This window comes from Sebastes fasciatus, chromosome 3, assembly GCF_043250625.1.
Source record: "Sebastes fasciatus isolate fSebFas1 chromosome 3, fSebFas1.pri, whole genome shotgun sequence".
Lineage (NCBI taxonomy): Eukaryota > Metazoa > Chordata > Actinopteri > Perciformes > Sebastidae > Sebastes > Sebastes fasciatus.
The window spans coordinates 32,606,527-32,621,993 of NC_133797.1; the positions used below are offsets into that span (position 1 = coordinate 32,606,527).

At 39.1% G+C, this 15,467-nt stretch overlaps 2 protein-coding genes across 36 annotated transcripts in view; both read right to left on the minus strand.

Annotated features, from left to right (window-relative positions):
* Window positions 1-160: 160 nt before the first annotated feature.
* On the minus strand, window positions 161-4,135 carry rnf11a (ring finger protein 11a). The gene is made up of 3 exons (XM_074630382.1): window positions 3,685-4,135; window positions 2,507-2,679; window positions 161-1,928 (listed from the first exon to the last, which is right to left on the minus strand). Exons 1-3 carry the CDS (start codon window positions 3,781-3,783, stop codon window positions 1,757-1,759), a joined length of 444 nt encoding a protein of 147 aa, XP_074486483.1. The 5' UTR covers window positions 3,784-4,135; the 3' UTR covers window positions 161-1,756.
* A 6,474-nt stretch (window positions 4,136-10,609) lies between these two features.
* The window catches only part of nfixa (nuclear factor I/Xa), a 162,977-nt gene continuing 158,119 nt past the window's right edge, over window positions 10,610-15,467 (minus strand). For all 35 annotated transcript variants that reach the window (XM_074630383.1, XM_074630397.1, XM_074630384.1 and 32 more), the window contains one exon: window positions 10,610-15,419. In XM_074630383.1, the coding sequence (XP_074486484.1) occupies window positions 15,405-15,419 (15 nt within the window). In that variant the 3' untranslated portion in view covers window positions 10,610-15,404. The remainder of the gene's footprint in view (window positions 15,420-15,467) is intronic.

Sequence of the window (15,467 nt, forward strand, 5' to 3'; positions counted from 1 at the left end):
ATGCTCGGCACACGGGAGAAGTTTCAGTCGGTTGCAATCTGCAACCTCACCGCTAGATGCCGCCACATCCTACACACTGCACCTTTAATAAACACAATTGCTGTTAAACCATCTACTACACGTCTTAGGCTTTAAAACATAATAAAGAGACAACGCATCATTCTTGTGTAAAATTTGGTATCCACTTTATTTGTGGTTTTACGATTTTCCTAAAATCTGCGCACTGGTGGCACACAACATAAATTCAAACTGATTGTTAACAGTAGCCAGAGCAAACATCTGGCTTCATTTCTGGCCTAATTCATAGTGACACAAATCAGTACAGTGCTGGTGTCTGTTTCCCCCTAGAGGACAACTAAAAGAAAAACAAAAGTCCTTTCAGAAATGATTGTACTTCACAGGAATTGGCTAACCTCAACCGTAAAAGGCACAGCAGCCTGAGTAACTCAGAAATGTCCTCTTATTGTCACGTATAATGTCCAAATCTTTAAAAGCTGAAATAATGCTTAACTTTCAAGACACATTCCTTTCTACTGCTGTAGCTTACTCTCTTTCAGTATTTTACTTGTTTGTGCTATACATTACGCCGTCAGTATCAGAGAGTACACGTCTAATTCCAAAAAGAGCAGACCCAGGAGCTCTGGAAATGCATCACTTGCTGTAAAAGGCCATCAACACAAAACAAAACCCAACAGCTTCAAACTAGAAAAAGCGAGGGAACTACAACCAGGTTTACAACTGACAGGGTTAATTCAACATGTTACCTCGACATGCCAATCTCTACCCACCACATCCTCAAGAAACACACACACATATATCAAAACACACAATCATCTATGAAATCTACAAGCTACAGAGCGCCAGATGAGGGGTAGCCCAAGGTGCTTTAAGGGGGATTGCACAGCATATCTTGTCTTTGTAAATGTTACTGACAGTAAACAATGAAAAGGACACACTAACGACTGATTTTTAAAACAAAATAGAGAGCATAAAACTCAAGGCAAAGCAAAGGAGGGGGATCCATATTGTGGGAAGGCAAAAAAAAAAAAAAAATCAGATCCACATTTATAAAATCAGCTTCAAAGGAAAAACGACAGTACCGACAACCCTAGTGAAATAAAATAGATTCAATCCTTGAATATCTTCTATCTAAAAATGTCACCATTCTATCTCATGAATGGTCATGGGACCTCATAGCATAACTTTGTTCAGAAAAACATATTTTTCTGGGTTTTGATGATTGCATATCAGTAGAGAGGCCTGTGTTTTTTGTGACATTCAAGGCCACATGTTCGTTTGAAAAACACAGTAACTTCACTTGACCAAGACAAATTTCCTGCATTTTCTCTATTGAAATTAACATATTGCACATTACGTATAGAAAGGGGAAGTAAATTACATCGGTGACATGCATCTAAAATCACAAATTAAAATAAACTGTCAGTCGTACAAAAGTGAAATTACTTTGCAGTAATATTTTGCTACGTGTAGAGCTTTCCATATTCTTCATCTAGCTCGATTTGGCACGTTGTCCTACTTTAAAAAGGCAAATGAGTTTCCAAACCCCAAATAGGTGCATATCAGACTTTAGCAACGTACTGTAGGGCACAGTTTTCAACACCTGTCTGCATCCTAAAACAACCTCCAAACATCTGCATAATGCCTCATCACCTTGGCTACCGGTCTGAACAGCTAGGACAGTTTCGGCTAAAAAGGTGCAGTTACTTTTAGGCAGGAGCAGCCGTCATGGGGCTGCTCAGTTGGTTTCGTAAGAGGACAGCAGGGCTGCGTCTACCGGCTCCATGCAGGAGGGGCAGGTGAAGGAGCGCATCAGCCAGGGGTCAATGCAATCCACGTGGTAGATGTGAAGGCAGGGCAAGAACCGAATGGGATCGCCATACTCAAAATCCATCATGCAGATCACACACCTGGTGGAGAGAGAAACAGTAAGTTCAGAATCTTATCTTTAAGTATGGAGAAGGTGTTTGCAAAATTTGCTGTCAACGATGTAGCACAGAATATAATAAAACTTCCACATACATTGTGAAAAATTAACATATCTTCATTAATCAAAATGCTCATTTTAACCAGTGCAAGTATAACAACATACTAGCTAACTTCAATTGTGATTTTCCGCCTGAGGCTGCAATCAGACCGGTCTCAATAAACAGGCACCTGATATCACATTCAAATAAATCCATAGATTATCACAACAGTGATGTAGGGCTGTGCATCTGCCCATGTCCTGATCAAGTCCAAGTCCAAGTCCACTGCTGTATATTTTTTTTGTTGTATAAAGTATTATTTCGTTGACTAAAAACTTGTTGTTTTAGTCAATGAGCATTTTATTCACTCAATATGACAGGATTCTATTCTGACCAAACGCTCAGAGTAAAGCTTTATTTAAAAAAGGTACAAAAATTAACCCAGACCATTCTGTTAGATCAAAATAACAAACAACACAAAAAGGAAGAGTGCAAAAGAAATCTATTTATTTTAGACTCACTCTTTAACTTTCTTATCAGTGGGATCAGAGCCCGGGTCGAACATGCCTTTGGGCAGGTGATGGATGAGACCGATTCGCTGGGCAATGCGGATCTGCTCCTCCTCTGTCAGCTGGTAAGCCAGACGACTCTCCCCTGGAGTGGGATGGTATACTGGCATAGGCTGGTGGCGCTCCTGGAAAAGAAGGAACAGAAAACAACTTGTGTCATTTGTGAAGCTAGTCTTCATGGAGGGAGAATTTTAGATGCCCCCTTTGCATTACAACCTGACAGATCCTGGATTTCTGACGCTGATTCTGATATTTGTAAAGCTGATTATATCAGTTTTAAAAGTCATTTGGGGGACATCAGACATTGTGATGCTCCTGTGCTTCTGTAAACACCAGGAAAATGGCCATCTTACTAGTAGTGACGGATGAAATAAAAGCACTGTTAGTGAAGTCTCCGTACTGTCTGGGTCATGTTTTAATATATAGTTTATATGACATTAGCATTGTAATTACAGTTAGATCCAATTTTATGAAGGTACAGCACAGTGACTATGCCTCGACTATTCTTTCATAACCAATTTACCAATGACATTTTCGTCACCCATCCCAAGTTAAAATACTGTATGTTGCATTATAGATACATTTGCTTTGTTTTTGTTGGTGCAAGTAAACAGTATAATAACAAAATAATAGATAAAAACATTAGAATCAAATAAAATAAGATTTTTTTTTAATTCTACCAATATACACAATATACAAAATAAGCTATAAACAAAAATAAACAGGATATAAACAGATAGTGCAAATATTGCCGTACAGTATTTATATACAACTTAAACCTGCTTTATAATAAAAAAAAAACAAACGTGAAAATCTCACTTTTTTTATAATATGGGACCTTTAAACATGCTTTCCTAACTTTGTAAAACAAAATGTATATATGAAAACACATATATATGATTATATTTAATTGTTCTTCATTGTTATTATAATAAATCCAACAACTTGGTAAAAAATCTTTAACACCAATTTCAAAACTTGTTGTCCCTATTAGTCAATTAGACACAAAAAAACATGGTGAATGGGTACAGGTTGAAAAATACCGAAGGTACCCTTTAATGTCATGCTCATTGAGGTGCCATGCTCTTTAATCCCCGGAGTGTGTTTAACTTTGAGCCCCGGTATCTCACCTGGTAGGGCGGCGGAAGCTCTCCGGGCAGACTGCCCCCCTCGGACTCGTTCAGCAGCGACAGGTCGTCCGCTCCTTGTGAAAACAGACAGTTCCCCATCGAGCCGAGACCACCATGAGAGAGTCCACTTCACCGCGAGGCTGACGGACACTCAGCGAAGCGTCAACTGGAGCTAAGCTAACGAGCTAACGGATGATGAGAACGAGTTAGCTTGACGTTAGCTTAGCTGTTAGCCGATAGTTTGTTGTCATTCCGTGAAGAGATTAGCGGAGAAACGGTGAGAGGAGCGACGTGGCTCTCTTTGGTGTAATAAAGGTTCAACGTTGAGCTTCACGGTGGCTGGTAAAACGATTAGTGACAAAGAGTTTAACCGTCTCAGAGAGGTGTTTGTTTCTGTGTCTGGTTTTATGTTGCCTTGTGTTTACAAAAAAAACACACAAACCGGAAGATCGTCATCAGGAAGCTTGCTTAAGAAGCACACTACACTTCCGCCCTCAATTACTCCTCAGACTTTCAGAATAAAAGCAGAACATTTTATCATTTAAAAAAATGTTTGTTTTTTTAAAGGTCCCATATTGTAAAAAAAAGCGAGATTTTCAGGTCTTTTACATTATAAAGCACCTTTAAAGGGACTGTTTGTAAGAATCAGAAATGCTTGTTAACAACGACACCGATACCGGATCAGACATCAGGACGCTACTGACTCAAATAGCTGGATCGGGTATCGGTGACAATGGGGCCGATCTATTAAATTAAATTTTATGTTGATATACTATATGCTAGAATTTTAATTCCTTTTTAGGTTTTAACCAATCCGTGCTGCATTAAAAAGGTTTACACTTGAATTGTAATTTCTGTTGATTTCGAAAAAAAAATGTTTAATGTACAATTTAATATTTTAATAATAAATAACAATTCTGTGGCCGTTAAGTCAGCGTCGGGCTCATGCTTGCTCGCTCTAAATAGAAATAGTAAATGCAAAAACAAAGTCAGTGTATAAAAAAAATACAAATACAAATACATAATTGTATTATGATTAATGTTTTTAGTAGGTAGTATTAGGTAGGTATAATATTAGGAGGAGAAAATGCTAAGTGACTGATGTACAGTATGTAAAGGATAATGTACAGCGAGTGGGTCATTGTTATGAAATAAACCACGACAGGGCGTTTATTTCACAACAATCACCCACTCGTTGTACATTATCCTGCTTATTGTACAGCTACTTACTTAAGAAATCAATAATTTGACACAAAAACAGTCTGCCAGAGTCCAGCATCAGAACTGCGTCCATAGCAACAGCCTGTTATACATAGTAACGGTCTGCTATAAAGAAATAACAGACCGTAGAACGCCATAATTGATCAATCAGTATCAAGTATTCAACAAAGCTGTGTGATAAATGTATATAATTTGCTAAATGACTTACAATGATTTCAATTCACCTTGAATTTACTACTTATATTAAAGGTCCCATATTGTAAACAGTGAGATTTTCATGTCTTTTACATTATAAAGCAGGTTTAAGTGCTTCAGCTGGACTAAACTGACATTCTGGTATAGTAGCCTACATTGAACAGTCAGTGTCAACAAAAAGAAGTACACAGTAGTATTAGATTAATAGTATTTTATATCAAGTACACAAGTCATTACTAAGCCATACACATCATTTAATCATCATTATCATCACACATGAATACAGTTGGGCTCATCGTAACCCATCCTCTTAAATAACCTCCCCTAGTTGGGAACTGATTCAGCATAGGCTGGAAAAATGGGGAGGGAACAATAATCTGCATGTAGGCAGCTTAAACAATCATATATCATATACTAATAAAAAGAGAAAAGTAGAAGTAAATAAATAAATAGCTGTTTGTGACTTTTCATCAGTGACAACATCCATGTACATATAAATATATATCTATATATATAGATATATATTTATATCTATCTATCTATCTATCTATCTATCTATCTATCTATCTATCTATCTATCTATCTATATACGGTGTAAACCAGATGTGACGTTGCCATGACTGCCGGCTGCATCCGGTATCATAGTGACAGCATCCTCCGCTGATGGAGACTGAATGAAGCCACGTTACTGTTGTTGTTACTGTTATTGGAGAGAAACTTATTGTGTTTTACCTCTTAGTGTCTCGTTCCTGCTCCACTCCTGTCCAGTGCTGTTTCTTTTATATATACGAGAGATTTACGGACTGAAACATGGTAAGAGGAAGACGTTACGCATTATGCTTAACAGTAACAGCTGAGTGCGCGGTTTTAACAGTTATGTCGTAATGTTTAATATAACCGTTATGTAGCTAAGGGATAATGTACAGCGAACAATAACCGGTTTACTGTACGTGATGAATATATAGCTTCGATTAGCGACATAAAACCATGTACTGTTATACTTAATAACAGGGATATAGATAACTAGATAATGTCTGTAGTGTGGCATCACGTGTGGCTCTGTATACATCCATGGTATCCCTTACAATAAAGAAGTACACTTCAAATGTATTTTATCAAGTAAACTTAAGTATAGTTCAAGTATAATCTCGAGTATACTTTATATAATAAGTATATTAGTATGAATATACTAGTAGTATACTTGTAAGTGTACTACTTCAATACTTCTTTAGACTAAATTGGCCCACTTTTTAGTTTATAAAAGTGTACTTTAAGTATACTTTAGATGTAACTTTGAGTACACACATAGTTTACATCCAAGTTGTGTTTTGTACTGCAACTATAATATGAACTATACTACAAGTGAACTTACAGGTATACTGTTAGTTTACTAGTTATATACTTGTAGCCCACTTTTTAGTTTATCAAAGTACACTTTATAGTTTAAGTATACTCTCAGTAAACTACTAGTTTAATAGTTTTTACTGCAAGTATACTTGTAAGTTTTTTTAGCCAAATATTATACTTTTCTATATACTTTTCAGTATGAGCCAAATATGTAAGTTATACTTTAGGTTTCACAAATAATGAAATACTAATATCTTTTGGCACATCAGCACCACATTATTATCAGTATCAGGACCTTTAAAAGATTGTGCAAGAAACTGCATTTATTCCGAAGAAAGAACCACATGGACCTGATGGGGAAATTGCCTCTTTTGTGGAGGAGGAAATTACTTTTTTCTCATAAAGTTCAGATTTTATTCTCGTAATATTATGACTTTTTTTTCTCGTAAAGTTATGACTTTATTCTCCTAATATTACGACTTTTTTTCTCGTTAAGTTATGACTTTATTCTCCTAATATTAAGTCTTTTTTCTCGTTAAATTACGACTTTTTTCTCGGAAAGTTATGACTTTATTCTCCTAATATTATGACTTTTTTCCCCCGTAAAGTTATGACTTTATTCTCGTAATATTACGACTTTTTTCTTGTTAAATTAAGACTTTTTTCTCGGAAAGTTCTGACTTTATTCTCCTAATATTACGACTTTTTTTCCCGTAAAGTTATGACTTTATTCTCGTAATATTACAACTTTTTTTCTCGGAAAGTTATGACTTTATTCTCGCAATATTAAGATTTTTTTCTCATAAAGTTATGACTTTATTCTCGTAATATTATGACTTTTTCATGAAATCTCAGATTTTTTTCGCCTCAATGTGGCCCTAGTACTCAGAGGACACGTGTCCTCTGAGTACTAGGTTGGATGCAAAGTGATACTTTTGCTTTTCCCTGATGTCAATCTCTTCACACATTTAGGCTACAGCTCCTATTCCTCCTCCACCACCACCACCTCCTAAATCCTGTGGAAACCAGCCTGGTAGTTCCAGTCCTCCTCCGTGCCCCGGGCACGCTGCAATACCAATTTATCCTAATAACGTCCCTCCAGTCCAGGAGACAAGTCCTCCTCCAGAGGCTGTTCAGTATGCACAGGTAAGTGTCTCCTCCACAATCTGTCTACAGTCTTATGTTGGTGTAAGACTTCTAAAAGATGATACTGTGAAATCTCCCAACATCCAGGGTGCACCAGCTTCACCACCGCTCCCAGTTCAAAATGAACCCCAGTCTCCTCCGCCAGAAGGACAAGAAGACAATCCCTCCGATAGTGAAGAGAAATACCTTCCAGTGCAGGAAACAGGCCCTGCACCACAGGTAAGATTATCTTTTAGTACATTCTCTTTTTCACTTTCCATATCACATAAAAACACAAGAAATAACTGTTTATTTTCTTTCTGTCTCAAGACGGCCGAGCAGCAAGATGAAGCAGAGCAGGCTGGAGAGGACCAATTGATCTGAAGCACTTTAGTCACTTAAAAACAAAGACACCAAGTACTTGAAAATGCTGTACTGAACTGCACTGAAACTCTGTTACATGGTACAGATGAGTGAGCACATCACTTTATGTCTTTTACTTCAGCCTTCAATCATCATCCTCCTCGTTATGTGCAGCTGAATTGATGATTTAGAGCTTTGCTCTTTTTCATGCTAATTATAGTCAAATACTTTATAGTGCCTTTGAGAAACTAAAGCTCAAAAATATATATTTTAGTGACATAAACATAAAAATCTATAATAAGTTTATTGCAAAGAACTACAAAATTATAAACTTTAAGGATGGGGTAAAAGCACTTTGAGTGTATAGGCCAGTTTTATATTGTCTTTCTGCCTCTGGAGACTTTACAGCCTGCGTTACAAACTGGGGACATGGAGTTTAATAGACGGGAGGGATTTGTTTTGGTTGAATGAAGGGAATTGTAGGATCAAGTGTCCTTAAAGTTGTGATATCTCGGCCTCTGTGGCTTCAATTTTAAGCACTCTATTTTAATCTGTCTCCCCAGAGTACCCCAATTTTAGGGAATAATGAGCAATACTAAATTGTACTTGAATTGAATGTATACTGTATTAACATTATTATTATTTTGTTTTTTAAATGATCTAATTTTATGTTTATTTAAATGCACTTTTGAACGAAATTTTGTTTTTGTCACTTTCCAAAATGTTTTATAAATTAAACTCAAGCCTGCTTTGAACATTCGTAATTTATTTATTCAAGGAAAGCTGGAAAATACTTAAATGTAGGGTTGGCAAAGATTTTAGAAACATTGAAATTCTCATTATATCCTGACAGCAATCAATAAATGAAATGCTCTGACAAAAAAAGAAAATACATCCGGTATCTGAATGTAATGATTGAACGGGCTACCTGCCTGTCTACCTGTGCGCACTCTGTCCGTGCACTCGTTGTGCATCACCGGAGTCTTCCACAAGCTGCTTGGCAGCTGTGAGTACTAACCAAGCCCCCAGGATGAGCGGCTGTCGCTGATGCCAATTTTTGTAGTGGCCAAACGGCGGTACTACAACTTCTGTGTCCGTCACATGATGCCATTGGGCCCAAAAATACTTTTTCCCATTGACTTACATTGGGAAAGAGACATCTGTAACTCAGCAGATTATTTTTTTTGAGGTGAATCAACTTCCCTATATGAACCCTCTAATAGTCCTTATTTAAATCATTACGTCCTAATAGTTGTAAAATGCACTAATAGCCAAATCAAGAGTTATTTCCCTTCCTCCGTTCATGTGAATGAGACCCAGACCGAGGCTGGAGCGAGGGCTGGGAGGCGGAGTTAGCAGGCCGTGACGACAGCGTGACGGCTGTGACCCCGTGACCGAGCCATGTGACCGAGCGAACGCTACTGTGCCTGCTCCATGCGCCCAATGGATGCAGAAGATCGCCGTGTACTTCTCCAGTCGGAAGTCGAGCCATTTTAGCATCATGCGCCACTGAGCAACTTTCATAGGAATGAACGGGGCCCCGCCTCCGACGCTGTATTCAGTTCTCTTAATACATCCATGGTTCTAACAAAAGCCATGTTCGTTGTTGAAGTTCATAAACACCTGAGACCTTCTCGCTAGATTTAGTGACTAAGTTAGCAACACTGGCTTTTTCAGTTGGATCATTTTTAAAAATCTAGTGTACTCTTTGTAGTTTCTCAAGATCACTGAACCTGCCTTTAAAATCCCTATATGTAGGATGTCACAAAGAGTCTACTACAGCTATACGAGCTGCTCTATGAGGCTGTAGCTTAGCTAAATGCTTACATGCTCACAATGACAATAATAACACGGGGAAGTGTAGCAGGTATGATGTTTACCATGTTCGCTATCTCAGTTTAGTGTGCTTTAGTGATCATTTGCTAATTAGCAGTTAAAGGAACAGTGTGTAGGATTTAGCGACATCTACCGACAAGGTTGCAGTTTGAAACTTCTCCCGTGTGCTAAGGGTGTATAGGACAACTACGGTGGCCAACGTGAAAACGTGAATGAGCCTATCTTGAGCCAGTTGTTGTAAGAGTAGCGTTGGTCATTTGTAGAGTGTGTGTGTACGTGGGAAGTGAGTAGTGAAGCAAGAGAGAGAGAGCGGCGGCGAATGTGTGATGTTGTGAACAAGTGAGCTAGTGGAGCGGAAGACAGAGTTAATTTTCCTGAAGACCAACAGAGGTTTCACGTGTCTTGTTTCACGGCAGTTGAGTGGCGTGACGGGGGTTAACTCTGGAGCGAGTAACGTTATCGACTCCGGTCCAAGCAGGAAAAGTTAACACTGGTTTGTCCGTTCTGGGCTACTGTAGAAACATTGCGGCCGGCTCTGTGAAGAGATCCTGCTCCCCATGTAGATATAAATGGCTCATTCTAAGACAACAAAAACACAACTCTTATTTTCAGGTTATTATACACAAAAGAAAACACTTATTATATTCCATTTCTGACAATAGATCCCCCTAATTTGTACACACTGTTCCTTTAACATTTACATTATGTAATAATACTGCACTACATGAAGACAAGTATACTGGCGTTTGCTTATTAGCATAATTCATGTCTATTACCAGAGCTGATTCCTTATTTAGTCCCCAGTCTATAGAAAGAACGACATGGCACAACAGGATGGTACAGTCAAGAACATCCTTTTTATTCAATCAGGTGCTGCTCTTCTCAAACTGTGTTTTTCTTCTTATGGAAAAGAAACTGTAATTAACACATGCATTTCACCTAGAGCTCTGGGGGTGTTCTCACAAAGAAGTGGTGCTGCACTGAGGGCGTAGACAGAGGCGTAGAGGAGCTGGGAGTCGGGGGGGGCCTAGGGTGCTGCCTATTACACCAATAACCATACACGCTTAAGAAGATAAAGAACAAAAATAAACAACAGAACAAAGACACGGAGCAGTCCAGCATGAGGTGGTCAGAGGAGAACAATGGAGGGACTTCCCTGGATCCTCACAAATCGGAGAGATCAGGTTCATGCTGGTCTTTTATCTATCTGGTTGGTGTGTTGTAAATGGTTAATACTGCTGGGCTGTGAGCAATAATACTTCACTTTAAAAGATTGGTTTGAGTGTGGATGTGGATGTGGATATGTCCTGGAACAAATGGAACCCCCCTCTTTCAGCCTCGTGCAGGACAAGTCCGGTTATAAGGTGCTTGTAGCTTTCATTTACAGTCCGAAGGCAACCCTCGAAGAGAGCCTAAACGACAGCATACCCTGATAGCAAATATTAAAAGAAATCCAAATTAAAAAGGAAATAAAAACAGGGGGGGGAATAAAACAAAGCCAAAAATAAATAGCTAAAACAAAAGAGCAAACTCTTATCCTATAAAGCAGACCCTTTTCAACATCCCAAAAGCAGTTCATCCAGCCCTCTCGACCCTGTCGATCTCCATAAACATCTTCAACCCGAACCCCTGAACCCCTGTCGTCCTTTTCCTAACCCACCCAAGGACACCCCCAAAAGCCCGTCAGCGTAAATTTGTTCACTTACATTAGCTGTTGAATGGAGAAGCTGAAGAAGATGGGTATGGTAATACAATGTGAAGCATACAGACAAGAATAACATGTGAGCTAACTGCATTCTGCTCAGACAAAAGTTTTTCGGCAATATTTTTTTTTTCACCCTCCCAACAGCGGAGAGGGCAGGAGAGAGAGAGAGAGAGAGAGAGAGAGAGAGAGAGAGATGAGAGAGAGAGAGAGAGAGAGAGAAGAGAGAGTGACGGACACACAGTTACAGACTACTCCAGTGTCTAAGAGAAAACAGACAGTGGAGACAGAGGGGAAGAAAAAAGCAAGAGCTGAACGAGAACAAGTTTTTTTGCCTTTTCAAATTTTTTGTCATCATTTATCAATAAAAAGTAAAGAACTAATTCACACCAGTTTCCTTTTGTACTATATATATATATATGTATTATATATATATACGGCTTTGAAAAGGAAGAGAGGATATAGGGGAGGTACAATGGAGGGGATTCATTTTCGAAGGCGGGAGGGAAAAGAAAGTCGTCCCTGAGTGCTGAACGGACGACGACCTTTCGCCTCCTCGCGGCACTCAGGGGCAACCTGCTACCTCGAGCCGTTTTCGAAAAAAAAAAAAAAAAAGGGGGCGATCTGGATTACAAAATGGAGTCTGTGAACAAAAGGCACTTTTAAGGGACAACCTTTAACTGCTGGGAAACTATACACTACAGCACAAGCACTATAAGAGTCATTTACAGAGGAGGGGGTGGATCAGGGGAGAGGCTCACCTTGCTGCCTGTTTCATAAATGGTTTAAATTGTTTCCTGATTTTTCTTTTTTTTTTGTCGTCGTTGCCCTTTTTTGCTTCTGTTATCTGTGCAGGATACAAAAGGTCTAACCTATTAATCTTTCTTTTGCATGTGGGTCTCAACACAACCTGCTCTAGATTCAGAAACACGTCAACATGGTCATGGGAATAAACTGGATGTGAAGCATCTCCCGCCGTACAGGGAGGAACTTGTCGTGTATTTATGCCAATGCGTGAGATAAGAATGAGTTAAATTGGGAGGGTTGTTTAGTTGTTTTTTTGCTGGTGAGTTTCAGGCAGTGCACGGGTTAACGTTATCTAAAGTGTTTCTGGACAGTATAGGGTTTTTTTTTTTTTTTTTCTAAAGGTTGAACCAAAATGCCTTTTGTGTCACAACCTTAAGGAATAGGAACCTCTCCCCCCACTCTATACAAATAGAAGAAGAATAAAAATAGAGAGAGGAATAATGCTGTTTCCTAAACGGTCCGTTATTTTTGTTCATTACCATTCATTTACAATAGGTCTGAATGTACTTTATAGTGTTAAAGCACCAGTTTTTCATCTGATGATAGAGAATTCTTTTTTTCTCAAGTTGTGTAGAATTTTTTTTTCCTTCAGCCCTCCCACATTTTTATAAACAACTGATTACACATAAAACATTAAAAAAAGAGACAAAGGAAAATAAAAACAAATACCCCCAACTTACAAAGACTAGGATTTTTCATGGCCCTCTAGTTTAGAGTCCCGGAGCGTACGGACTTGAAACAAATACATTTTTTTTCTCTTTTCTCTTAGCTTTCTTAAAAATCTCTAACAGACAAACACAATGATCTACCCAATGCATTGCACGTGGCTCAATCGACACATATTTTTCAATAATAATACTTTCCATCAAAAAACAAACACTTTTTTTTTTCTTCAAACCTACTGTCGATTTTTGACATGTTCATCTAGGTATTATAATGCTGCGCTGCAGATGGCGATGGCGTGTGTGTCGTTTGATTCGTACTGGTAACAGTAAGGTGATGTTACTGAAACGGGGTTGTGTGTGGGGGCGGGGTGGGGTGGGAAGGGGGGGGTGAGAGTTCAGAAAATAACTAGACTGCCAACCAGCTCATGTAGTAAGTTAAAAAGGAGCATATATCATAAATATATATGTATAAGATCTCTCTCTCTCTGTCTTTACAAAAAAAAAGGTTTGCAGTCCTCTATACAGATCTGTCCTAGGCCAATGGTTTCCACATGCACCAACGCTACCATTCCCCGTAGCTTTAGCTTATATGTGGGAAGAGAACCTGAAGTCAAGTTTATTACTAATTGCATGAAGGGAATACAGAGGCACTTTCATATATTGTTATAGTCTTGATATACGGTTTTAGTACATAGAGCTAATGTTACTAGAGAGGCTGAGAACAGCCCTGTTTACTATCCCTGCAAAATAGAACCAACAGCTAGGCAGTCCAGTTATTTTGTGAGGTCGGCTTTCGTTGGATTGTGTCACGATGAAAATAATACCGAATCTCGATGTGAACATTTACATAGAAAAAAAAAAATATCTCAAATTAAAAATCTTAAAGTGAATGAAAAACCATTAACAAAGGCAGTTTGGAGAACCAAATATAAAGGCTTCCCTTTATCACGTTACGTCCGGTTGGTGGTTGGTGTTAATGTGCATTATATATGTGCGTCAGTGTGCGTGTGTGCGTAGTCCTCTGGGTTGAATGGACTAAGGGATACGGGGTGAAGCAATGCAAGGGATGCATGTGATGATGCTGTTGTTACTGTGCTGTCCATACGTGAGAGATTTGAGAAACCGCTGTTACTGTTTCGCTGAAATCTGAGCATGATACTTACTGCAAACTACTGAAGAAAAAAAGTGTTATGACATGCAAGAGAAGGTTAAAACAATCCAAGTGAGACAAAAAACCAAAACCAAGTCTGTCAAAAAAAAAAAAAGAGAAATCGCAACACCTACAAACAAAAAATGAAAGCTAATAATATGAAGCCGATGCTGCGTGTGCATTACTGTAAATTAAATTCCATGTCTATGAATAACAAGATGATATTATGAGTGGTTGTGCTGTCTGCAAGCGTGCATATGTGTGTTGCATGTGTCAGGGCCTAGACTTTAGATGTTAGCACAGCCACATCCCCGCAGTGGCAGCCAGCCTCGACTCACTTCTCTTATCGCTCATCTGACCATCGATGTGCAATACTGTTCATCCCTTATCAAAAATTAATAGTGCATAGGTGAGGGGACGAAAGAGCACATGTAGAGTTAGTGTTATGACTGTCTGTCGTGTGTTCACTCGCTCGCACTCGCCTCATGGCTATCACTTCTCCCACAGCAGGACGCCCTGATACTTTGACAGGTAAACAAAGACCAGCCACTTAGTGCATATATGTCACACCATCTGATGGTGTCACCATGATTGGCCAATCGGAAAATGAAAAGAGGCTCAGGGCTGAGCGAATGAAGCGGCAGAGTGTGGCGACACGCAGGCATGTGGCTGCGGTTAACGGTCTGGACCCTGGGCTAGCGCTGAGCTCCAGGTGGGGGCGGTGGCGGTGGTAGTGAGGGTCAGGTGGGAAAATACACAGATATGGAGGCGTGCAAAATTTGGGTGGCAATCTTTTTTTTACCTTGCACATCCGACTTCACCATTTGCCACTATTTTTTTTTGTTTTTTGGATCTCCCAGCCAATGCATGGAGTTTCATTGTGGAGACAACAAAATGAAAAAAAGAAATCATAAAAAAAAAAAGAAACAACAAATGTATAATTGGTCATTTGTCAGGTTGCCATATTGTGTTTCCTTTTCTGACGTTTCGTGGTGCGTGTGTGAGACAGTTCCTCATCTTCCTCTTCTTTGCATTCTGAGTCTGTCCACTCAATCTCATTGGAGCCTCCTGCATAAAGGGGGACGAACGTTCCTGTTCAAATTGTGTTGGATTGGGAGTCCTCTTGGGGTGGTGTGGTGGGTTTTGTTTTTTTTTCTTTTGGAGTTCTGTAGTAGTACTTTGAATAGTGTTGGCTAGAGAGAAAGACCTTTTAGTGTCAGCAGTCTGTTCTTAATCAGCGGTGATGTGTTTGTGTTTCAAATTTCCAATTTTCATGACACAATTTTAGCTCTCGGTCAGAGAGGCCTTGTCAGAGGAACCAGGACTGTGGAGAAGAGAAGAAAAGAAGAAATTAGTCTTTAAACAACAGCAG

What these genes read in the sequence shown, in the direction of transcription:
- rnf11a (XM_074630382.1), bottom strand. Translation starts at nt 3,783, where the DNA reads ATGGGGAACTGTCTGTTTTCACAAGGAGCGGACGACCTGTCGCTGCTG. An exon ending in AGCTTCCGCCGCCCTACCAG is followed by an intron (nt 2,680 to 3,684) that starts GTGAGATACCGG and finishes CTTCTTTTCCAG; the next exon opens with GAGCGCCACCAGCCTATGCC. An exon ending in ACTGATAAGAAAGTTAAAGA is followed by an intron (nt 1,929 to 2,506) that starts GTGAGTCTAAAA and finishes TCTCTCCACCAG; the next exon opens with GTGTGTGATCTGCATGATGG.